The sequence below is a fragment of the Martes martes genome (genome assembly GCF_963455335.1).
Source record: "Martes martes genome assembly, chromosome: 11".
In the NCBI taxonomy this organism is placed as follows: domain Eukaryota; kingdom Metazoa; phylum Chordata; class Mammalia; order Carnivora; family Mustelidae; genus Martes; species Martes martes.
Genome location: NC_137899.1, coordinates 66,389,947 through 66,415,152, shown reverse-complemented (window position 1 = coordinate 66,415,152; position 25,206 = coordinate 66,389,947). Strand labels below are relative to the sequence as shown.

Below are 25,206 nucleotides of genomic sequence, written 5' to 3'. Positions count from 1 at the left end.
CACTATCAAATTTACATCTCTGCTTCTGGCCTCTCAGAGTCAAAGATCTGACTCGCTATTTCATTTACTCTTCCCTCTCCTGCTAGGACACCTCGAATTTCACATATCTGCAACAGGAGTGCCCAGTCATACTCTTCCACGCCTCTTCTTTCCTTACTCTTCCCATCTGTGCTGCAGACAGCTGCATCCTTCCCATCGCTCCGGCCAGAAGGCTGGTGGTCATCCTTGGCTCCTCTTTTTCTTTCATTTCCCACATCCAAACAGTCAGTTAATCCTTCAGACTGTTCAGAGGAATCCAATTACTACTTATCATCTCCGCCGCTGCTATCACCTTTATCTGTGATCCCATCATCTCTTTCCTAGATTGTTACATTAATCTCCTCATTGGTCTTTCTCCCTCTACTCTTAATGCCCTTAAATCCATTTCTAGTATGACAGTCAGAAGGATCTTGTTGAAGAAAGCAAGTTGGACCGCATCATTCTTGCTCAGAGCTCTCTGATGACTCACCTTCTCAGTGATGGTAAAATCCCAGTTCAGACATGGCTTGAAAGGCCCTGTGGAATCTGACCCCAGCCTTCTCAGGTCTGTCTCTGAACTCTTGCACCTTTCTTTCTCTTGCTCACTTTTCTTAGCATACCCAGGACCAGGTTTGCCATAGGGCCTCTATACTTACTTTAATCCTCTGCAAGGAATATGCTGCCCTCAAATCTGAATGGGTCTGAGGCTTTGTCTTTTTCTTTTCTTTTTTTTTTAAGATTTTTTATTTATTTATTTGACAGAGAGAGATCACAAGCAGGCAGAGAGGCAGGCAAAGAGAGAGAGGAGGAAGCAGGCTCCCCACTGAGCAGAGAACCCGATGCAGGACTCCATCCCAGGACCCTGAGATCATGACCTGTGCCAAAGGCAGAGGCTCAATCCACTGAACCACCCAGGTGCCCCCCACTTTTTTTTTTAAAGATTTTATCTGAGAGAGTGAGAGAGCATACAAGTTGGGGAGGGGTAAAGGGAAAGGGAGAAACAGACTCCCCGCTGAACAGGGAAGCAGATGTGAGCCTCCATCCCAGAACCCTGGGGGATCATGACCTGAGCCAAAGGCAGCTGCTTAACCAACTGAGCCACCCAGGGGCTCAAGACTTTGTCTTTTGTTTCCTACTATATCCCTAGATCCTAGAATAGTGGCTGGTACATAGTACACACTCAACATACTTGTTGAGTAAATAATGACGTGTACCTACAGAGTATGTATAGTTTTAAAGATTCTATTTATTTATTTATTTGAAAGAGAGTGAGAGAGAGACAGTGTGAGCAAGGGGAGAGGGGGAAGCAGGCTCCACACTGAGCAGGGAGTCCCATGTGGGCTCAATCCTAGGACTCTGGGATCATGACCTAACCCCAAGGCAGTCGCTTAACCAACGGAGCCACCCAGGCACCCCAGAATATCTATAGATTTAAAGATACTCTGTAACTACAGAATATCTGTAGTTTTAAAAATTTTGTCTGATGGTCTTTGTGTTTTAATAGAGAAATGTAATCCATCTCCCAATATTGTAATAACTGATATGTTTGATATTTCTGCTCTATGTTTAATTCAGCTAATTACTTTACATTTTTATTTTTTCTTCTTGTCTTTTGTTATATTTATCAAGTTTTTGTCAGGCAATGGACTATATGCTTTACACACTTGATTTTTGTCACTCATCAAAATAATCCTATATAATCCAAAATAATCCTATAATCCAATAATAAAGAACCATTTTGTTCCTATTTGGCAGATGACATAGCAAAGTTTAGAGGGACTGGTTTATTTATTCACACAATTTGTGTGTGAGCTGAGCCTCACACCCACTTTAGTTTGTCTGAAACCAAAGTCCTTTCTCTAGTGTTAATTGTATTTTTTAAATAATTATGCTTTCAAATTCTAAAAGACATAATTATAAAGTTGATCTCTCTGTTACTGTCAGAAACTATCCACTTTCTTTTCTAGTAAAATAGGAGATACTTAGTGTTTGATTCTTCTTTCTACTACCTCTCCTTCAACCCATAATTTCGGTTTAAATAATCTGGGATTTCAAATCCAGATTTAATATATCTTTTTCTTTCTCAGAATTTTTTTGTAAGGCTCATAGTACCTCAACTATAATCATTTAAATTGAATTCTAGTCATTTCATTGTTAATTGCTCATTTCTATAATCTCTCCAATGTTTGGAATTATGTTCTGACTTTACTCTCAGTTGTTGGTAAATGTTAAGTAATTGGCCAGGGAAGGATATATGACTCCTTTTTCTTTATGAGTTTTTGCTTATCCGAGAGGATCTGCTGCTATTGTGGTCATAGTTTTTTCCCTCAGAACTCTTTCAGCTGCCTTTGCCATCTGGCTTTTAAGTACTGCGGAATAAAAGCCACTGTCTTCCCTTTGTTGGAAACTTAACCTTTTTTCTATTTGGAAAAAATGCTTTTAGAATATTTTCTTTGAAATTGGGAAATTGTGTCAGTATTTGTCCAGTTGTAGATTTGTAAAAATTAGTATTTATAATTAAATGCTTTAAATTCAAAACTCAGTTTGGTTTTTCAGCTTGGGCAAATTGTCTTCTCATTCTTCTTTATCTCCTCCTTGTTTTGCTTCTAAGTGGTCTGCTCTAGTCAGACCTTCTAAAACTCCTATTATATGTATGTTAGATCTCCTGAATCTATTCCCTGTTTCTCTTCTCTGTTTAATAATTTTCATCTCCTTAACTTTTTACTCTGGTGTTGGAAAAATTTCTTATATAAGACTTCTAACTTGTTGATTTTGTTTTCTGTGGCATCCAGTGTTTTGGGTATTGAGTTCTTTTAGGATGTGGTGATTATTACTTTGTCATTTCTGAGTATACTTTCCCATCAGTATGGTTTCCTTTTCATGCCCATTAGTGCCTGCTTTGTTAAGAGAGGGTATTAAATCTTGCTGCAAATTTGAAAATATAAATTAAGAGAATTAAAATATCTCTCCTTGTCTTGAAACAAGTCAGTTTCAAAAGAGAGCATTTGTTCTGCTTTTTGAAATTAGTTTTCATCTGTTGAATTGCTGAATGTTTTGTTAATGTCCAGTTACTTTGCCCTAGGTCATCTATAGAACAGGATGTCTGTTTGCTTAGTGTTTGAAGTTGAGATTAATTTTGAATAAAAGCATGTGGATCTTTGTTAAATCTTTCAGGTGCAGACCCAAGAATGGGATGATAATTTAAATTTATTATAATTTGCCACTGTGGAAGTATAATTACTGTTTGACGTAGGGAGTTATGGCAGGTGAGTGAACATAGCCTTGGAAAGGGAGTTTTCACCGTGCAGGGACCATCCTCCTCTCTCAGTCTGCCTCAGCAGCTAGAAATCATCTATACCACAATTCCCACCCACCCGACAGAGCAGCCTCACAGCCCTGCTCCAGAGCTAGCCATAGTCACAGACCCACCATCACCAGTATCCCATAACCACGCTGTGCTAGCTGAGAGCACTGTGGCGGGATTCCTTAGTCCTAGCCTCCAGCAGCATGAGAATCTGCTCCCAGTCAGCTGCTCAAAGACCTGCCTTTATTATTAATCTCTGCTGCTCCAAGGTGGGGTGTAGGTAAAGCTCTGGCAGAGGCCTTTTCATTTGTTCCCTCCCCAGCTAGCTTTCTCCCTTGTACAGTTATGACTGGGCACACAGCTTGATGCTTCCCTCACCCTCCCTGTTTGTGGCTAAAATATCTAAGTGTGTAGTTGGCATTGTACCTGATTTCCTGAGTTTCTTTTGTTTTCTCAGTCATGTCACTGGGACAGAGAATTAAATACATAGGCTTATCTCACCGTATTCATTCAGGATTTGTACTGAAAGTCTCAATAAAATAAGTTAAAAATCCCCTGGCATTGAATAAAACTTTCAAACACATGAAATTTGGACACAAGCCCAGTAGGAATCAGGTCTTTTTGCTCAGAGCTCAAAGCTGCTCTATTAATTTAGATGAGGAAGGAAACTTCAGGAAAGTTGCAAATCTAATATTCTGGGAATGGATAGAAGTTTTACCTGCATCAAACCATGGAACAACAAATGTTTTGGCCACTTTGCTGAAGAGGTTCACAGTTTATGGGTAATTTCTAGATCTTTCGTAATGACTTACAGTGCTAAAAAGAAAGTAGTTTTTGGTTCTGACAGCGCCCTTAGCTTCCCTGGGGAGCTTCTGAGGCAGTAAGGTATTCATGAGGAGCAGTGCAGGGTCAGTGGGCCCACCTCTAATCAGGTAAGTAGCTTAGAGCGGGGGTTGGCAAACTACTGGCTGCCTGTTTGGTAGAGTCCATATGGTAAGAATGGTCTTTGCATTTTTAAATGGTTGAAAAAAAAAGAAAAGAATGCTTTGTGACATGCAAAAATAATATGAAATTAAATTTTATTGTGTATAAATAAAATTTTATTGGACCACAGTCACGTTTTTTCAGTTCACGTATTGCATGTGGCTGCTTTTCTGCTACAGAGACAGAGTGGAGTGGATCTCACAGAGACCATAAAACATGTGAGGCTTTAAACATTTACTGTCTAGCCTTTTTAGAAAAAGTTTGCTGATTCCTGGCTTCGAGCTTCAAGGGGCCGTGGAAATACTAACAGCAAGGAAAACTCCTACCCAGCAATTTTATGTCCACAGGATGATTTTTTCCTCTTTCTGGGTTAAAATGAAGAAACTCAGAATTTCATTTTGAGCCTGTTGACAGAGCTGGCGAGATGTGATCTCTGCCAGCACCTTGTCCTTCCGATATACAGTGGTAGATAGGCATGCTCACAAGGTCATTTTAGTGCCTATAGTTCAAGCCAAAGAAAGGTGAACGAGTAGGGCAACAAAGTGACAACCCAGGCATGCATACAACCCAGACTGTAGATTGCAATTATCTATGTTATTTTTATCCATTTTCTAATCTTGAACCTGAACTGTGATGAATAATTGGAAAATAGGCTGTAACTTTTTTTTTTTTTTCTCTGAACACTAAAAACTTTCAGGGTCTTCAGAGAACAGTATGAAAGGCTTTTGGGAAAGCAGATGTGAGAAGGACTCCTAAAACATCATCGGGTTTATTGTGAGGGAATTAGAAAATGCTTTTTCTAATATTTTTCAGATTTGCATTTTAAAATGGCAAAGTAACATCCTTGAAATGTATAAGAATCGTGTACTCAAACTTCAAATAAGTAAAATGTGAGCCACCACCTCTCCACCTAAGCTTTCAGTTTGAAAAGGGTGGGCACGTGCCATGGACTTTAAAGATAAAATCCAACATGAGTTCAAACTAACACTTTTCATTTAAATTCAGGGCAATCGGGCTTTTACGCAACCTCTTGGCCTTCTTTCTGTATCTCTTCTCTCATGCTGTGAATCCAGCTCTCACTAATACAGGGAATGATGGACCGTTCTGTCATTACTCATTTGCTTTATCTCGGAGTGCGCAGATACACAGCAGTCTCACAATATGTGAATCACATACCTGCAACAATGTGGCAACTAAAAATAGCTGAAAATCTTTTTGTGGTGGTTCTTTTCATCGTTAGTGTAGATTCTGCCAGGGTGTTTTTGGTTCGTTTAGTTTCTTTTTCTTCTTTCACTACTAGAGTGTTCTAAAGTCATTTGGGAGCATTTCCCTATGCAGTTTTTCTTATTACCCAGTGATATACATTTAGGTTCATTTGTTTTACTGTATTCTCTGGTTTTTTTTTTTTTTTGAATTAAAAATGTAATTTTCTCACATGATTCTTTAATAAATGATTTACGTTGGCTTTAAGACAGATCTACAGAACATGGCTTATTCGAAGATCTCAGGATTCTCTCCCAATCCCTTCCACCCTATTTCTTCCTTCTCCTATAAGTAACCATTTAAAAACAAAAAAAACAAAAAACGGACTATTTATCCTTCCAGCATGTTTTTTAATATAAGCAGGTATACATTTATATATTTTTTCCTCTTTTTCTTAAATGTTAACATGCTCTATACATTTTCTACCTTGTTTTTTTCCACATGGCAATGTACATTAATGTTATGGGTTGTACATACATACTACATAAGTATAAAACATATATAAAGTATATATGTAACATACATATTAATATATTTGAATTTAGTTGTTCAGTTTTTTGTTATATTTAAATAGATAAACAAGTCTTATGTAAATAATCTCTTGCTATGTGGTCTGTCTTATTAGGAACCTTTTTTTGTACTATTATTTTTTGGTATCTAGTGAGGTTTGTACTCTTACTCTGTTTTCCTTTACACTAATGTCTTTTAAAAACTCCTAGTCCCCTGTTTCTAATTTTCTGTAGGTCCCCTCCTATGAATAGAATTGAAATTAACTAGTAACTTTTCTCTTTCCCCCACTTTCCCTGTTTTTAAGCATTTGAAGTCATTACCCTTGAATCTCAGTTAATAAATACAGATGACGGACAACCTTATTCTACTTACCATCTTCCCTCCCCATCCTCCTCCCATTCTTGAGAATTGTACTTGATTTACCTTGTCAGAGTATAGACTCATCACACAGGTACTCTTTCTTTCTTTGTTTTAAAGATTTTATTTGCCTATTTGAGAGAGAAAGAGAGAGCAGGGGAAGGGGGAGAAGCAGACTCCCCACTGAGCAGGGAGCCTGATGCAGTGCTTGATCCCAGGACTGTAAGATCATGACCCGAGTCAAAGGCAGACACTTAACCAACAGAGCCACCCCGGCGCCCCCACATGTACTTTCTTATCACCATGGTTTAATCTTAGTTCTTCAAGTAAATATAGATATAACGACCACAGATGCATCTTATGTCATTGTCTCCCCATTTTGGTTTTCTGAAGCTCCTTTTCTGCTAGATGCCTCAAGAAAAGCTCGTGGGGTCAGTACTCCTTGCCTTTTGCATGAACATGAGTTTGTGGTTTTTATTTGCAAAAGTCAGTTTGACTTGATAGACAATCCTTGCCTCACATTTTCTGTCCTACCATATCTTAACTATGTTGTTATTGTCTCCTGATGTAAAGAGTGGCTGTCGCCCTCTGATGGCAATCTAATATTCTTTCCTATTTAAGTGATCCTGTCTCTTCTCTGGAATGACCAAAAGATTTCCTTGTTTTTCCTTCTTATTGTCCTTGATCAAAAGATAGAGGAGGATCCCTAGTTTCCGGAAGAGGATTACCTGGACTTGCTGTGTCCCTGTTTTCTTCACTCATAGGTGTCCTTAAGGGATGGAAAGAAGGTGCCATCAGTCCTCTGAAATGTTACTCATTTACTCCCCTTGTACCTTGTGCTTCCTTATAATGAGTAGTCACTGGAGTATAATCTAAGGCTCTCCCTTCACTATATTCTAATAAGCTTCCCAGTGGAATCATTTTTGAATTGTCAAAAGCTCTGCTGAGGGCGCCTGGGTGGCTCAGTGGGTTAAGCCTCTGCCTTCGGCTCGGGTCATGATCTCAGGGTCCTGGGATCAAGTCCCGCATTGGGCTCTCTGCTCGGCAGGGAACCTGCTTCCTCCTCTCTCTCTCTTTCTGCCTGCCTCTCTGTCTACTTGTGATCTCTCTCTATCAAATAAATAAATAAAATCTTAAAAAGAAAAAAATTAAAAAAAAAAAAAGCTCTGCTTATACCTTGAGAGGCAGAGAGGTGGGAATTCATGGGTGAAATGGGAGGATTATGTGGATCTCCCTTTTCTACAACATGGATCCCCTCCAGACACTGGCACTTGCACCATTTTGATGGGACTGCTTGGTAGAGTGGAATGGATAGCATGCTTAATACTCTCTCCAGATGTCTGATAGTACAGTTATTTCTTTAAAACTCTCCTCTTTTTTTTTATTATTATGTTCATTTAGCCAACATCTAGTACATCATTAGTTTATGATGTAGTGTTCAATGATTCATTAGTTGCATATAACACCCAGTGCTCATCACCACACATACCTTCCTTACTGCCCATCACCCAGTTACCCCATCCCCCTACCCCCTCCCTTCTATAACCCTCAGTTTGTTTCCTGGAGTCCATAGTCTCTCATGGTTTGTCTCCCTCTCTGATTTTCTCCCATTCAGTTTTCCCTCCCTTCTCCTGTGGTCCTCTGTGCTATTCCTGTGTTCCACATATGAGTAAACAATATGATAATTGTCTTTCTCTGATTGACTGATTTCACTTAGCATAATCCCCTCCAGCTCCATCCATGTCAATGCAAATGGTAGATATTCATCCCTCCTAATGGCTGAGTAATATCCATAGTATATATGAACCACATCTGCTTTATCCATTCATCTGCTGAAGGACATCTCATTGGACATAATAGTTACCTTTTTCTTGAGGTTTGGTCTAGAGTGAGACTTCTTTGTGCTTTTAGCTCATCTTTCCTTTCCATCTGCACTTACCTCTTCTTAGGATATCTGCTGATATTGGACTTTCTTCTAAGCATTTTGGCTACCTTTTGAAAAACGAGAACTCTGATATTCAGGAATCCCGAAGTCATGCATTTTGTGAAGTGGTTAGTTCAGCCTCATAGTTGTTGCCCAGACAGCCAACAACATAAATTCTCATATCACTTTTACATCCTATCTTTGGAGAAAAACCAGCAGAATAGATTTAGGCAAAGGAGAGAAGTAACATATATTAGGAGGAGGGGACCATATTAGCTGAAAAAATATGTAGATTAAGCTTCAACTGAGTGAATAGAGAAATAGTTATGCTCATAAAACTTGCTAATTCCCTTAATCTTTCGTGAATACAATGATACTTGAGCATTACGGAGATTCTTACAAAGTAGATTAGGCAGTGTCTGTAATGATATAAAACTGAAATATAATTTCAGTGAAGTCTGCTAAAACCCTGCCCTTTGGATCTGCACCTGCTCCCAGTGATCCACAGTTTTCCTCTGGGACCCACTTGCCATAACAGGAGCCACAGAGCCGGCCAGGGCTTTCTGCAATAGGGGAGGACAGAAGACTTCCGTGTCACCTCTGCTTGGAGGGACATACCCCAGGAATGTGATGTTGCTCGGAATGAAGAGACAGAAATCAAAGAGTTAAAAACTGAATTTTATCTCTGAGATGATTGAGCAGTATTTGATACTCCAATCCTGTATAAATGAAAGTGACTTTATTTTTAATTATTGGCATATAGTTCTCTCTTTCTTAAATATAGATTACAACATAAGAAAAATATTTTAAATTATATTGTTCATACTTAAGTGTGCCTTGATAGTTTGCGGTTAAAATTCCAAAAAACAATGAAGCCAAGCTTTCTAGGAAGTATGTATTTTGAGGCTGGGAAGACTTGGGGAGCCATCCAACAATTTATGTATCATTTTACCAGTGAAGCAATGAGGGCCCAGAGACTGCAAGGGATTTGCTCAGGGTACACTTAGTAGATGTGGGGTTTAGAGTCCAGGGTTCTTTACAACTAGCACTGGACTTTTTCAAAATAGCTATTTTTAATTTTTCCTTTTTATATATTTAAGGATTCATAAATCATTAGCACCATATGAATCTTAGAGATCATCTAATCCAGCCCACCAGCTGCCTACCACACCCTCATTTTATAGAAGAAATCAAAACCCAGATCCAAATAAGGAATCCAGACACACACCTTCTTAGGAAAGAAACATTTTTTTTAAATCATTTCCAAAGGAGAGATAGTCTAAGAGCCTACATGCATAAAAGAAAAGCAGTTTTGTTTAGTAACTGGATTAAAGTCTGCTACTAAATAAAATCTATTAGTTGAATAAAGTAAAATAATCTGTTGACAACAATCTCAAGGAAGGGATGGCTTTTAATAGAATTAATTTTTTTTCAATTTACAGTCACTGCAATATTCCTTTAACTAGCAAGCTGTGTTTCTGCACTGAAAATGTTAATTCATTTATCCAGAGCTTATAAGAGGAAGCATTTATTTTATAAAGTAGTGTTAAACAAACCAGTAAGTCAGGTAATTAGAGTAGCAGAGTTATTCACAATTGGCTTATACTTGTAAGTTGTCCTCTTTTTTTTTTTTTTCTTGCTTGTGTCTTTCTATCTGTGCATGAAGGACATTTGTTCCCTACCTCACAATTTACTAAAGTTTATTTAGAGGCTGAGTGATCTGTACTTTGCTTTCTTTGAGCTTTCTTCTAGTTGCCACAACTGTAAGACTTAGAAACTAAACATAATAGCTTCTCCCCTCTACCCCCAATTGGTCCAGTTTACTTATTTAAGTTGCTAGTGATAATAGAAAACCAGAAATATATATTACTGCTGGAAAGAAAAACCAGTAGGATTAAGTGAAATAAATAATAAAGTGAAATCTAAAAGCTTTTTAAAAAATTAGAGTTATTTTGCTTTTTTAAGATGAATTGTATTATATATTTCAGTTCTCAAAATTAATGATTTATAATGCATCTCAAATTGTATTATCTAAAGTTTTCATTTATTAAGTACTTTGTGGAAGCTACACATATTGATATATTGTCTTCCAGTAATTTATAACATTATCTGCATATATCTTTGGGGAAATATTGTGACAAGAAGTTATTTACAGAGGCCCAGGAAGACGATGTAAACTTGAACAAATTGATGAGTAAGAACTTTAAATATTTTGTTTCTTATAAATTAGAATTGATTTTAATGGATTTGACATTTTCTTCCTAAACAGTTTTTTCCCAGGCCTATATTTAGGAGAGAAAGTTAGAATGCAAATTGAAATTCTATTTAATTTTCTCCCTGACCTGTATAGTATAGGATGGTTTAAATGAAACATGGCAAGTTATAGTGTCTGTAAGTCCTAATGTTATCTAAAATGGTCATGATTCTGTAACCAGCTTTAGGAACACCTGATCTTGCTACTCAATGATAACAGCAAGAATTTAATTTTATCTATAAACATTTATTAATGCTTATTATATTTCAGGTATTATATCCCAGCTCTGTATGTGTGTTAATTCATTGATTCTTAATAATAACCTGAAGAGCTAGACCATATTAATATTCTCACTTTACAGATGAAGAAACTGAGGCATGGAGAACTGAAGCAATTTGTCCACAGGCACACAACTCACCAGTGGCAGAGCTAGGATTCAAGCTAAGGAAGTGCCAGTGAACATACTTGTAACCATGACACTAGGGGCACTGGTTCTCCAAGAGTGGTCTCTGTGTCAGCAGCATTAGCATCCCCTGGAAACACACAGGAAATCATGTTCTCAGGCCATACCTCAGACCTACAGAATCAGAAACTCAAGGGTGGGGCTCAACAGTCTGTGTTTTGACAAGTCCACCAGTTAATTCTGATGCACACTGTCTTAGTTTGGGCTGCTCTAACAAGAATGCCACAGGCTGAGTGGCTTGAACACTAGATCTTTATTTCTCATGGTTCTGGAAGCTGGCCGATTCAGTGTTTGATAAGGGCTTGCTTCCTGGTTCATAGCCATCTTCTCAGTGTGTCCTCACATGGCTGAAAAGCAGAAAAGAGAAAACCAAAGGAAGCTTTCCTGTCTCCTTTTACAAGGGCACTAATCCCATTTATTAGGGCTCCACCCTCAAGACCTAATTGTCTACCAAAGGCCCTGCCTCCTACTTCCATCACACTGCGAATTAAGATGTCAACATGGGAATTTTATGGGAGACACAGACATTTAGTCCACAACACACACTGAAGTTTGAGAATTACTGCCTAGATTCAGTATTGTTCTCTCCTTGTTTGAAGGCCAACAGCACAGTAGTAGAGACAGTCATGCCAACACATGACTGTGATCAATCTAGTAAGTACGGTAGAAGAGGAATATATTAGGTATCGTGATGGTGCAAAGGAAGAAGTGAGGAGAAAAGGAAGGTCTTGCTTTTTGAACGTTGAGAAATTTGCACTCCAGTTCCAGAGACAATGATGGGCGATCAGTTCCAATACTGATAGAGGGTGTTGGTTTTGCTTATCTAGAGTTTGAACAAACAGTGACTTCAAACAGGTCTGAACATTTTGGCAGGATCAACATAATCATTGTAGCTACCCTTTATCTTGCCCACCTTCTGACTATGATAGCATCTCTCACACATATATTATTTTTGGAATTGATGGTTACATGGTAGTCAAAAGAGATCTTTTAAAGATATGTAAGGTAATAATGTACTTTTTCTGCCTGGAAAAATAATACAATGTTAGATATTTAGAACGGCCGATAATGGTACTTTAGTAATGGTACCCTATTTTATTTATCTATTAAATCCAAAGGAAGCCTACTAAAGCTATGGTCTCTTGCTTTGGGATTTTAGAGATTTGAGCATTACAAGACACTGTCATAGCTTGTGATACCTAAGTCACTTAACCCATTAGGTGAGTCATCCCTTATTTTTCAGGGTACAGTATTTTAGAAGTCCTTGCAATAGGGTTTCTAGGCTAACAAATTCTTTGCACTTTTCATCCTGCTAGAAACAGGGATTAGACACGAAGTAAACAAAGTGGGCTGTCTACTCTTTGCAACATCTTCAAAGAGATGGCCCTGATATTGCACCACTGTTTTCAATCACTTAAAAGGCAATAATTCAATTATGCCATCCTTTATATAAGAACTGCCATTGCTTTCAGTTCACTTCCAGGCCTGACTCAAGTAAATCACTTCGATAAAATCCTTTCTTTCCTCCCTCTTAGAGATGAGAATAAGTAATGATACCAGTGATCTACCAAGGACAAAATGAATATAATGTACTTCTTATAGAAAAGCAAGATACTTTAGAAGGCAGTGATTCATTATGATATTTGGGAAGTGATTTATCTGGGTGTGTATGTGAAAGATGTTTAAGTGATTTTATATAAGGGTACTTTTAGAGAAGCAAATACTACATTTTGGTTTTGAATTTAAATGCTTGGATTGAGCAGTTTATGTGCATAGAATGGGAAGAGGAATATACCTCAGAAATAAATCATCCAAAATGGGCTCATTGATGGCCATTCCTTTGTAACTATACAGAGAGAAAATATTTCCTAGGGTATTTGAAGCAAGTTCCTCTCTTATGTGAAGATAACCACCTAAGTTCATTTTAAATAATTAAATATTAAATATTAAGTTTAAATATTAACAGTATGACACATGCTGGTGTGACTAAAAGGACTAAAAGGACATCAGCTTGGTATGTTACAGTTTCATTTTAGTAAGGGTTGCCAAGCTTACTTGCCTTTTTTCTTAATGACCTGAGTTACCCACAAAGATAGTCACTCTCTAATATTGTAATGAATTAAGTCCTTGAGGAAGTGACATCTGCTGTTAAGGCTGTGGGGGGGGGGGGTCCAACATTACCAGAGTGTGGGCATATAAAGGTTAAAATATAGGGCAGTTGGCAAATTGATTAATTAGCATCCATGTCATTCCAGATTATCCTTTCCATTAATTTTTGCATTTAATGTATTTACTATGCCTCTTAGTAAATGATGAACTATTTTCATCTCAATATGTCTAAGTCAAAGGATTCAACAAGTCTGTTCAAGAGATTTTTTAAAATAGGTTTCACTTTTAAACAGGTGATACGGATTTGCTCAAGCTTAACATTTTATCTCCATGATAGATATAATTTTATAGTAGAACTGCAGATAACACTGTAGTCAAGTTCTCTGCTGACTTTAGTATTCTGTCACCAAGAAAAAAACCTCCTGTTTGGATCTTATATTCTGAATTAGGATTATTCAGAGGGCTAGAATAAATTGGAGACAAATATAATCTAAGAGAATAAAATATTTTTACCTGCTTTATTTTTATGGGTTACTAAGTACTCCTCCTATGTGCCAGACTCTGTTTTGGCCAGTTCAAATGCCTTATCATAGTTAATCCTCACAGTTACAGTTCTTATCATTAGTCCCTGTTTTATTTTTATTCTTCCATAGCACTATTATCATCACCTAATGTGCTTCATATTTTTCTTAATGTCTCCCTCTCTCTTTTCCCTCTAGACTACTGTCCTGTTAGGGATTTTTATGTTTTGTTTATTGCTATATCCACAATTCTTAAAATAGTCCCTTGTTCATTATAAGTATTCAGTAAATAATTTTGGATGAATTAATGGCCATGTGAGGCTGGAATTATGTTCCTCAATTTAGAGATGAAGAGAGATTAAGAAAGTAATAGAACTAGAATGTGAAAATGATTCTAGGTGGTCCGCCTACTCATCTAAACATTCATCCATTTGATCAATGACTTTAAAGCCTATGATATTTCCAATATACCACTCAACCTTCAATGCTATACTATATAAAATATATACTTCAATACTACATAAAAATCAGCATGATAATGATAAGTTTTATCAATTCATTATAAGAAATTTACCAAGTATTGGTGTTTAGTTCAGCAGTTGTTTTTAATTGGTAGGGTATTACTTTCATGACATTTTTATGATTTCAAGTTAATTTTGAATAAACAATACATATATTCAAAGTTCAGAGGGTACGGGGAGTATCTGGTGAAAAACATCCATCACATACCTTTCCTCTGTTCTTAAATTTGCATTCCCATTGGAGTCACTTGGGAAACTTTAACAATTACTGAAGCCTGTGTCTCACCCCCAGAGATTGTGGTTTACTTATTCTGTTGGTGTGGCTGGGGTTTTCAAATTTTTAGAAGATCTCCAGGAGGGACGTTGCTTCAGGTAAAGGTAAAGTAGCAAGGACCAAGTATACTCTATTGCCTTAAATAATTAAGAATATACAAAACAGTTTTTTAAATTATATTGGACATTAGGCAAAAAAAGACAGTAATCCCCAAGGGTTGGGAATCAAATGAGGTGAGCCCTGTGATGGCACTAGCATATGGTCTGAGAGTATATCTAGGCTGTAGCACAAGGGCAGAGAATACAGGCAGAGCTTGGCAAATTTCCCGAGTTTAACAGTTAGAGTTAAGAGTCTGCTGAGACCAAAACAGAATCCACAGGACAGACTGTAGGATAAGAGAACTCCAAAGATCTTTAGGGGATCCCTCTTGACTGTTCAGCAGAGATCTGATTAGCACATGCATCCAAGGAAACTACCACAGGCTGGGGGAGGGGGAGGACATCCCTGAAAAGATTAGAGGAAATGGTCTAGTATTTATACAGGAGTGGGAATAGTGCCTGTTCTGACATCTAAAGATGGACAGGAAAACCTGATTTGCAGGGCATTTGATAGAATTCTCAGAAGGTTTTTGCTTCAATGGTGAGGAAAAATTAAAACAGTGTTCCAATCTTCCCTCAGATATCTTGAAAGTAAGACCCAAAAGGATCAGATTATTTCCAAGTAACTTAATTATATCCCAGAACAAAGCTCAAGAATATTTATAGGAATACAAAAACATCCAGCACCCAAGAAGATAAAATTCACAGTCTTGCATCTAATAAAAAATTAACAGAAGTATAAAGAGGTAGGAAAATATGACCAATAATGTGATAAACTTATCAATTAAAAATAAAATTGGCACAAATATTACAATTACAGGACAAGGACATTAAAACAATTATTATATCTATGTTCAAAAAATTAGAGAGATGGAAGATGTCCAAAATATTCAAATCAAAATTCTACTGAAGACACACAATAGAAACTATCCAAAGTGAAACACAGAGAACAAAGAGAAATTTCTAAAGATGAAGCATATTGGTAAATTATGAGAAAACTTTAAGCAGTCTAATACATGTGTAATTGGAGACCCTAAAACATGGATGGGAAGTTGGGGGGTTGGTGGGAGAAGAATTATATTTAAGTAGTAATATCCAAATTTTTTTCTAATTTAATGACAACTTAAAATGCATAATCCAAAGAGGCTCAAGAAGCTTGAAGAAATAACACCAGGGCCCATCATACTAACATTGCTCAAATGTATGATGAAGTGAAAGTACTGAAAGCAACCAGGGAATTAAAGATATCACATAAAAGGAACAAAAATAAGGATGGCAGCAGATTTCTTTACAAAATCAAAATAAATAGGAAAAAAAAAGGTGAGGAGACAGAAGAGTACCATTTTTGTAGTACAGAAAGAAAACATGTCTGTCAACCTAGAATCCTATACTCAGCAAAAATATCTTCAAAAAAATAAAAGTAAAATGAAGACATTTTTCAGATATATGAAAGCTAAAAGAATTCACCATCAGCAAAATATACTATAAATATGTTAAAGGGAGTCCTTCAGGTAGAAAGAAGATTAGATGTCAATCTGGATCTACACAAAGGAACGAAGAGCAGTGGGAATGGTAACAAGGATAAGTAGATCAGATTTCATATTATTTACATCCTTTTAAAAATAATTATTTAATCAAAACAGCAACAATGTAATGCTGGGTTCATGTAAAAGTAAAATGTTTGACAATAGCACAAAGGATGGAAGGGAAAAATGGAAATATATTATAAGTGTTGAGTATACTTGAAGTGGTATCATATCATTTGCCTAGTAAATTGTAGTAAGTTAAAAATATTTACTGGGAACCTGGGTGGCTCAGTGGGTTAAAGCCTCTGCCTTCGGCTCAGGTCATGATCCCAGGGTCCTGGGATCGAGTCCCGCATTGGGCTCTCTGCTCGGCAGGGAGCCTGCTTCCTCCTCTCTCTCTGCCTGCCTGCCTACCTGTGATCTCTGTCTGTCAAATAAATAAATAAAATCTTAAAAAAAAATATTTACTATGATACCAAATCAACTACTAAAATCACAAAAGTTATGGCTAATAAACGAACAAAGGAGATGAAATGAAAGAATAAAGCAACCTAAAAGAAGACAAAAGAAAAGGGTAAATAGCAGATGAGAAGGTAAGAAGCAAATAGAAAGATGACAGACTTCAACGTAGCCATACTAATAATCACATTAAATATATATGCACTAAATATCCCGATTAAAGGGGAGAGATTGTCCGTTTGGATTAAAAAGCACAATCCCAATATCTGCTGCCTTTTAAGAAATGCACTTTATATATAAAGGCAACAAGTTCAAAGAAAGCAATAGGAAAAAATAGACCATGGTTACACTAGTCAAAAGAAAGACTGGAATAACTCTATTAATATCACAGATTTCAGAGCAAAGCACTTACCATGGATATAGTAGATCATTTCATCCTGAAGCAGGCATACTGCATTACATTGCACATTGCTTTGTTGTGATTTGTAGAGGCTGAGTTTTTTACAAATTGAAGATTCAAGACTTCAGTGGAGGAAGTAACTGCAGATGGGGCAGAATTTGCAAGAGAACTAATGTTAGAATCGGAGCCTGAAGATGTGATTGAATTGCCATGAGCTCATGATAAAACTTTAATGGGTGAGGAGGTGCTTCTTAGGGATGATCAAAGAAAGTGATTTCTTGAGATGGAATCTACTCCTGGTGAAGAGGCTGTGAAGATTGGTGCAATGACAACAAAGGATTTAGAATATTACATAAACTTGGTTGATAAAGCAGCAGTAACGGTTTGAGAGTATTGATTCCAACTTTGAAATAAGTTCTGCTGTGGGTGAAATGCTATCAAATAGTATCACATGCCCCAGAGGAATCATTTTGTGAAAGGAAGAGTCAATCTATATGGCAAACTTTATTGTCTTATTTGAAGAAATTGTCACAGTCATCCCAGCCTTCAGCACTGCCACCCTGATCAGTCAGCAGCCATCAGCAAAAAGATTACTACTTCCTGAAGGCTCAGATGGGGTTAGCATTTTTTAACAATGAAGTATTTTTTAATTAAGGTATATACATTGTTTTCGTTAGACATATTGCTATAGTACACTTAATAGACTCCAGTGTAGTGTAAACATAACTTTTATATGTACCAGGAAACCAAAAAATTCATTTGACTTGCTCTGTTGCTATATTTATGTTATTGGGGTGGCCTGGAACTGAATCCACAGTCTCTCTGAGGTATGCCTGTAAAGGGTTCAATTCATCAGGAGACCATACAGTTCTACATATTTATGCGCCTAACAGACCTTCAGAGTACAGTACATGAAGGAAAATTGACAGAAATGTAAGGAGAAATAGAAAAATTAACAATTATAGTTGGAGACCTCACTATTCCTCTCTCAAAAACTTATAGAACAAGTAGAACATGAGTAAAAATATAGAAGATTTAAGCAACTCTGTTAACCAACTTCACCCAACTGACACTTACAAAATTCTCTGTCCTACATCAGCAGAATATACTTTCTTTTCAAGTGCACACAGGACATTTACTAAGATAGACAATACCCTATGCCAAAAAACAGGTCCCAATAAATTTAAAGGCATTCGAGTCATACAAAGTATGTTTTCTGACCACAATGGAATTATATTAGAAAGCAGTAGTAACAGGAAGATAACTGGAAAATTCCCAAACATTTGGAAACTAAATAACATATGTCTAAATAACCCAAGGGTCATGGGAGATATCAACAAGGAAATTAGAAAATATCTTGAATTGAATGAAAATGAAAATATAGCCCATAAAAACTTGGAGGATGCTGCTAAAACACAGGGGAAATTTATAGGCTACATTCCCACTTTATTTTTATTTTTTTAAAGATTTATTTATTTGAGAGAGAACTAGAGCAAGCAGGGGCAAGGGCAGAGGGAGAATCTTAAGCAGACTCTGCACTGAGTTTGGAGCCCAATGCAAACTTGATCCCACAACACCAAGATCATAACATTATCTGACAAGAGTCAGGAGCTTATCTGACTGAGCCACCCCTACATTCCTGCTGTAGAAGTGAATAGAAATCTCAAATCCATGACTGCAGCTTCATGTCAAGAAACTAAGAAAGAAGAACAAACAAACAAGAACCCAAAGTAAGTGGAAGAAAGGAAATAATAAACATCAGTATGGAAATAAGTGGAATAGAAAATAGGAAAACAATAGAGAAAATCAGTGGGACCAAAAACAAAGCAGATAATTAAGATTGGCAGTCCTCTACCCAAACTGATTAGGAAAAAAGGGGAGAAGACACAAGCTACCATAGCCAGGAAAAAGAGGAGTAACTTCACTACAGATTCTGCAGATACTGAAAGGAAGGATAATAAAGCAATATTATGAATACTTAGCTTATAATTTCAACAATTTAGATGAAAGGGACAAATTCCTTGAGGACACAAACTACTAAAATTCATTCAAGAAGAAACAGACTGATAGTTTTTTTTTTTTATTAACATGTAATGTATTATTATCCCCAGGGGTACAGGTCTGTGAATCGCGAGGTTTACACACTTCACAGCACTCACCATAGCACATACCTTACCCAATGTCTATAACCCCACCATCCTCTCCATACCCTCCTCCCCCCAGCAATCCTCAGTTTGTTTTGTGAGATTTAGAGTCTCTTATGGTTTCAGACTGATAGTTTCGAAATTTGTAATTAAAAACCTTTTTGGTAACTAAAAACCTTTTTAGAAAATAAGATGTGAAAGCATATGTCCACTTAAAAAAAGTTTACGTAAGTATGGGTAACAGCTTCCTGTATAATAGAAATTAGAAACAAGGCAAATGTTGCTCAACAGGTGAATAGGTAAACTATAGTCCATACTATAGCTTGGACCACAGTGCTACTCAGAATAAGATTCAACTATTGATAATATGCTCCAACATGATGGATCTCAAAATAGTTATGCTGAGTGGAAAGAAGCCAGATTAATAAAGAAAACATGAAAAAAAAACCATAAGATAGGATTTCATTTTCATACGGTTTTAGAAAATGCAAACTAATCTGTAGGAACAGATATCATATTAGTGGTTTCCTCGGTCAGACTTGTTGGGGTGGGGACCAGGAAGCATGAGGAAACTTTTGTCAGTGTTAGGTGTGTTTGTTATTTTACTTATGGTGGTGGTGTCACTGGTCACATACGCCCAAAACTGATCAAATCGGACACTTCAAATATATACCATTTGTTGTATATTAATTACACCTCAATTTAGTTTTTCTTTGTTAAGAGCCCCAGGGGACTCAAGTGGAACTGGGACAAATTTGAGAGTCAAGACATAGTTGGGAAACATTGCTCCAGTCCCTCAAATCCCTGGTTCCACCATACAGAGTCAACCTATTCTAGGCAGTTTCCTGTTCTGAAACTGGAACGTTCCGGAAATATTACACATATACATACATATATATTCCTTGTTTTAAATTCACAAATGGTAACATACTTTATACCTATATGTCTTCTGTATTTTTTTCACTTACTATATATTAGTTCTTTCCATATCAATGAATATGGAATGATTTTACTTTTTAAGCTAGCTGTATGTTAATTTATTGGATATGGATCCCAATCATTTTGACTGCATGTTGGTACTGTATACTTATTTTAAAACTCCCTGGGAATGGAGATGTAACTTGAATAGTTGCTACAATTAACTTTTCTTTTAAGCTTACCCTTATGTTCTCACTTGCAAGCTATATGACAAAATGCTTTCATTTCTGAGTATACAATTTTCTAGAAAGCCAGATTCACTGTTAGTAATTTTTCACCAGTAAAGTTTATGTATCTATGTGAAATGTTGACAGGTGTTACATTTTGAAAAGCTATTGTGACATTTTACTTGCTTTCCTTGTTCCCTCAATGTGAAATTTGGTGTTTGATTTGTTCTTCATTCAACACACAATTTTTTTCAATTGTTTAATTCTTTTTTCTGTCCTTTGGTAGTTAATTCAGTGTTGATCTTTAGGCCACAGCTATTTTAGAGATGTATACTATGTAAGCCTGTAACCTGCTATCAACTTGCATTTTTGGCAAAGAATTCTTTGGCTAAACCCTTGCTGGCCGCCCCCCCCCCCCAAACAACAGCTGGTCAAATGGGCCAATACCAACATAATTCTCATTTTTAAAGTTAACTGCATTCTTTGTTAGACTATGTTTCAACAGGAAAACCACTTTCAAAGTCAATGGACCAATTTATTTGGGGGCCTCAGTTTCCCAATGGCCATTTTATGTGTCCTTCAGTTTTTCTGTAATTTTCAGTCTTAAAGCAACAGGAATCTCCAAGTGTACATCATCCCAATTACGCTTACTGGGTTTACTAGTGAACGTTGTCTTCTTATGACTAATGACATTTTGAACTTCTGACCAGCATTTCATCAGATGCTGAGTAAGTGCAGTTCGTATCAGTCAAGCCTTTGTTTTATATTCATTAGCCGATGAAGTTAGAAGAGTCATTGCAGCTCCTCAGGATTTTCAGTCCCTCATTTTTCAGATCATTAAACTCTACATTTGCATGTTCCTAAACTCTACATTCCGGCTCCTTGTTCACCTCTTTGTCCTCCATGTTGTAGGATTTCAGAGGATTGTTCCTATCCTATCCAGTTACGTTTGCTTATATTTGCATGTCTGAGGTCATGTTTCTGAGGAGTCTATAGTGGCATAAATGTACATGTTTTGAATGTCACCTTTCCCTGAAGTGAGCATCTTTTGGCTGAGAAGATGGTTTTACTGACTAGTAAATTACCTTTCAGACCCATCTCCATCTCTAAGGACTTTATAGTTAATTCAGGATGTGTCCTTCTCTAACTTAGGGAAAGTGTGGAGAGCCTGATCCAGAAGCATTCCTATGCCCGCTCACCCATCCGTACCTATGGAGGAGAAGAGGATGTGCTGGGGGATGAGGTTCAGACAACACAGAATCGAGGTAAGACAGCTACCAGGCGGAGTAACAGCTGGGAACAAGAGCACCCAGAATGAGAAAGAAAAGTAGGTGATGAAACTTGTAGTTCTCAGGGAGCATTCTGCCCCAAAAGTATTTCAGGAGTCTCTTGAGGAGGGACAGCTCCTGAGGCTGATTTTCATACAACTCATTATTTTGCTTCACAGTCTTAAGTAATTTTTCTACCTGATGGTTTCCTGTGATTTTCTAGTGAAAGGACATTAAGCCTCTGAGTCAGGGCTCAGGAGTTAACTTGTCTGCGATCTACCACCAAAGAGCTGTTGGACTCTGGGAGCAGTCCTTTAGTCTTTCTGAACCGCAATTTTATAATCTGAAATCAGGGACTGTATCTGTTTCTAAGATATTCCAGAACTATCTTATTAGGATCGATGACTAAAACAGAAAACACTTTTAGTTATTTTATTTTGCTTTACTTTTTAAAAGTTTTTATTAATTTGAGAGCTCACACGTGCATGAGCAGGGGTGGGGAGGGACAGAGGGAGAGGGAGAAGCAGACTCCCAACTAAGCAGGGAGCCCAGTGTGGGGCTCAATCCAGGACCCTGGGATCATGACCTGAGCCAAAGGCAGATGCTTAACCCACTGAGCCACCCAGGTACCCCGGAAAACACTGTTTAGAAGAACATTTTCCTAGTGAAGGGCATTATGTACAGGCAGTGGCCCCAGTGGTGACAGTAGGGGAATACTGAGAAGTTCCTCTGTCCCAAAGGCTCACAGAGGAGCACTTTGCAGCTGGGAGTCCAGAGGGTGCCTAACCCTGAACACAGGGATGTTCATGTGGGGACAGAGCCCTCTGTCATATTTTTATGTCCTTTATATGGAATAGTGTAATCTGTCAAAATACAGGACATCTCTTGAAACTAAATCCAAATGGACTACTAGTAATTAATTATAGAGTTAGAAAATTCAGTGTCAACTTTTGTTTAAACTTGTGGATGCTGTGATATAAGAAAATCATACTCTTGCAACTTGTCAAGTATATTTTTTAAAGATTTTATTTATTTGACAGAGAGAGATCACAATTAGGCAGAGAGGCAGGCAGAGAGAGGGGGGAAGCAGGCTCCCTGCTTGAGCAGAGCCTGATGTGGGGCTCGATCCCAGGACCCTGAGATCATGACCTGAGCCGAAGGCAGTGGCTTAACCAACTGAGCCACCCAGGTGCCCCTCAACTTGTCAAATATTTAATAAAGAATAATGGAAGCTATAAAAAGAAAACCATTTTTGGGAGTTTTCACAATGCCTTTAGAAACCAGTGAGTTTGTTGAGGCTCGTATGTGCAGCCTACCTTCTAGGCATGTTGTTGAGGTCAGGACAGATAGCAGCCATCTGGGCTCCTTTAAAGGGAATCCAGTTATCACTTCCAGGCAAGGTTCTAGTGTTTGGCCATTCTCTGGGAGTATGTAGACCATCTAATGAGTTAAGTCTTTTTCTATTTAGTAAATTTTCTCTTCCATATATGGAATAAATGATATCTTACCTGGAAAGGTACCTGTGACTTATGGTTGACATGCTTGTTTTTAAATTGCAGATCTATTATATATTTAAAAAAAATAAATCAGTCCTTACAGATCATGTAATTCTTGATTTGCACACTAAAATAGAGTTCCTAGTCTAATGAGTTCTTTTCCTTCCAGGATCAGCCTTTACAACATCCGAGAACTTGTCTCTCAGCTCCTGGGTGTCCTCTTCATCCAGTTTCCCCGGGTTTCAGCACCCTCAGCCCCTGACTGCACTGGGCACCAGCACAGCATCCATAGCAACCCCCATTCCTCACCCTATACAGGGCTCGTTGCCACCCTATGGCCGACTTGGGATGCCTCTGACACCATCAGCTATTGCCAGCTCCATGCAGGGGAGTGGCCCGACATTTCCCTCATTCCACATGCCCCGGTACCATCATTACTTTCAGCAGGGGCCCTACGCTGCTATCCAAGGACTGCGCCATTCCTCTGCTGTGATGACACCATTTGTATGACTCTTCTAAACCTAGGAGAATCCAGATCTAGAATGTGCAAATGGGTATGGAAATATGGGGCAGGGTTGGGTGGGTGGGATGTTGGGTGTTAGAGCAGGAGCTCTCCAGGAGACATGGGACCTATTAAAGAGGAGAGCTGGACTCACAATTAAACCTACTGCTGAGGGAGTGCACCACAGACCGGGAGTCATGTGTAGTTGGGGGACAGCTCTTGGGTTCGAGAGAGAATCAATGTAGACTTAGCCAGCCTAAGTCCAGCAGCCAATAGTATACTAACTTATCCAGGAAATTTAATAACACAAGGCAGATGAATCTTAAGGTGCATTATACCTAGCAGTTAAAAATGCAGTAATGTATAAAATCAACATGTAGATACGGTTTTCTTTCTGCTTTCCACAGGTTAAAAGAATCTTCAAAGAGGCAATATATATAACATACCGACTGTAATGCATAGTGACTAACTTAAGTCCATTTCTCCCTGTAGAAAAATGGGAGCCAATAGAGAAATATTTGTAGTGTTGTAGCTTAAGCATGTTTAGTTTCCCTTTGTATTAGTTTGCTGGAGAAGGGGCTGAGACAATGCCGAAGCATCCTATTTTGTGGATGAATAGGTAGTAATGACTTTACAAAGTTCTTTTTGTAATACTGAAGGGCCAGTACCTGACAAGCTCTTTTTCCCAGTCTTGTCTTCTTTCTTCCTAATTCTCTTTCTTGCAATTACTTGTCATTTGTGTAGGAAAAACCTATACACAATTTTGAAGCAAGAGGCTCTATGTGTTACATCGTAAAACTGAGGTTTTATTTTTCTGGGCTGCATTCTAAGTGCACTACTGACTTACTCACTGAGGAACATTTCTAAAGCCTCTATGAGATGCTATGTGAGACTTTCTCTCAGTCTGCAATAACAAGATGGTTGCCCTGTTCTGAAGGGAATTTCTCTGCCATGGGTACCAAAGGTCTCTTCATTTTTAGTTTAGCTTTGGGAGACCTTTTGGGTGGTAAAATGTCCTGGGCCAAATTCTCATTTTTGGTAAATCTGCTTTGTTATTAGATTAGCTGTTACCACTGATTGACAAGGATTTGTGAATGACCATTCTGAATGCCCTTATAGCCACCATTTAACCTATGCTTACAAGGACTTATGTGCACCTATATCTGGTTTGTCCTTCTTTCTTACTGTTTATTCAGTGACTCCTTTACCATTTTTCTAGTCCATTATATGAAATCATAGGTCAACTCAGTGACCCCCTGACTAAAACACTGGCAGTGCTTGTAAATCAATGTAAAGCATTTACCCTTTATTTTGCATTCTTAATGTCTTCTTAAGCCTTCCTTTAGTGTTTAGTAATTGAGGATATTTTAGCGATATATAATCTCTGTATTGGGTGGCAATAAGCATTTACAGTCAGGGAAGTGTATTTGGAATTTTTTAACAGCCCATTTCCTTAACAACAGAAATTTAGTGAAGTTTATAGTCCTTCAACTTTAGATATAATACATTCTAGCTATGAGATATAACCTGTCTTCTTTATAGTGTTCCCCAAAACTCTATCTTAACCTAATTTAAATTTTGTATCTACTTTGTTATGACTGTAAAAGTACTGAACCTGTTAAAAGAGATGGGTAATGTCACTGCTGAGAGCAGAGGCGGGAGTAAA

The 25,206-nt window shown here is 37.6% G+C and overlaps 1 protein-coding gene across 1 annotated transcript in view; it reads left to right on the top strand.

Moving 5' to 3' along the window:
* The window catches only part of TBX20 (T-box transcription factor 20), a gene marked incomplete at both ends in the record, with an annotated part of 53,469 nt that extends 29,921 nt beyond the window's left edge, over positions 1–23,548 (top strand). Inside the window, 2 exons of the mRNA XM_080818785.1 lie at positions 21,427–21,539; positions 23,208–23,548. Coding sequence (XP_080674911.1) covers positions 21,427–21,539; positions 23,208–23,548 — 454 coding nt within the window. The remainder of the gene's footprint in view (positions 1–21,426; positions 21,540–23,207) is intronic.
* Between the last annotated feature and the right edge of the window lie 1,658 nt (positions 23,549–25,206).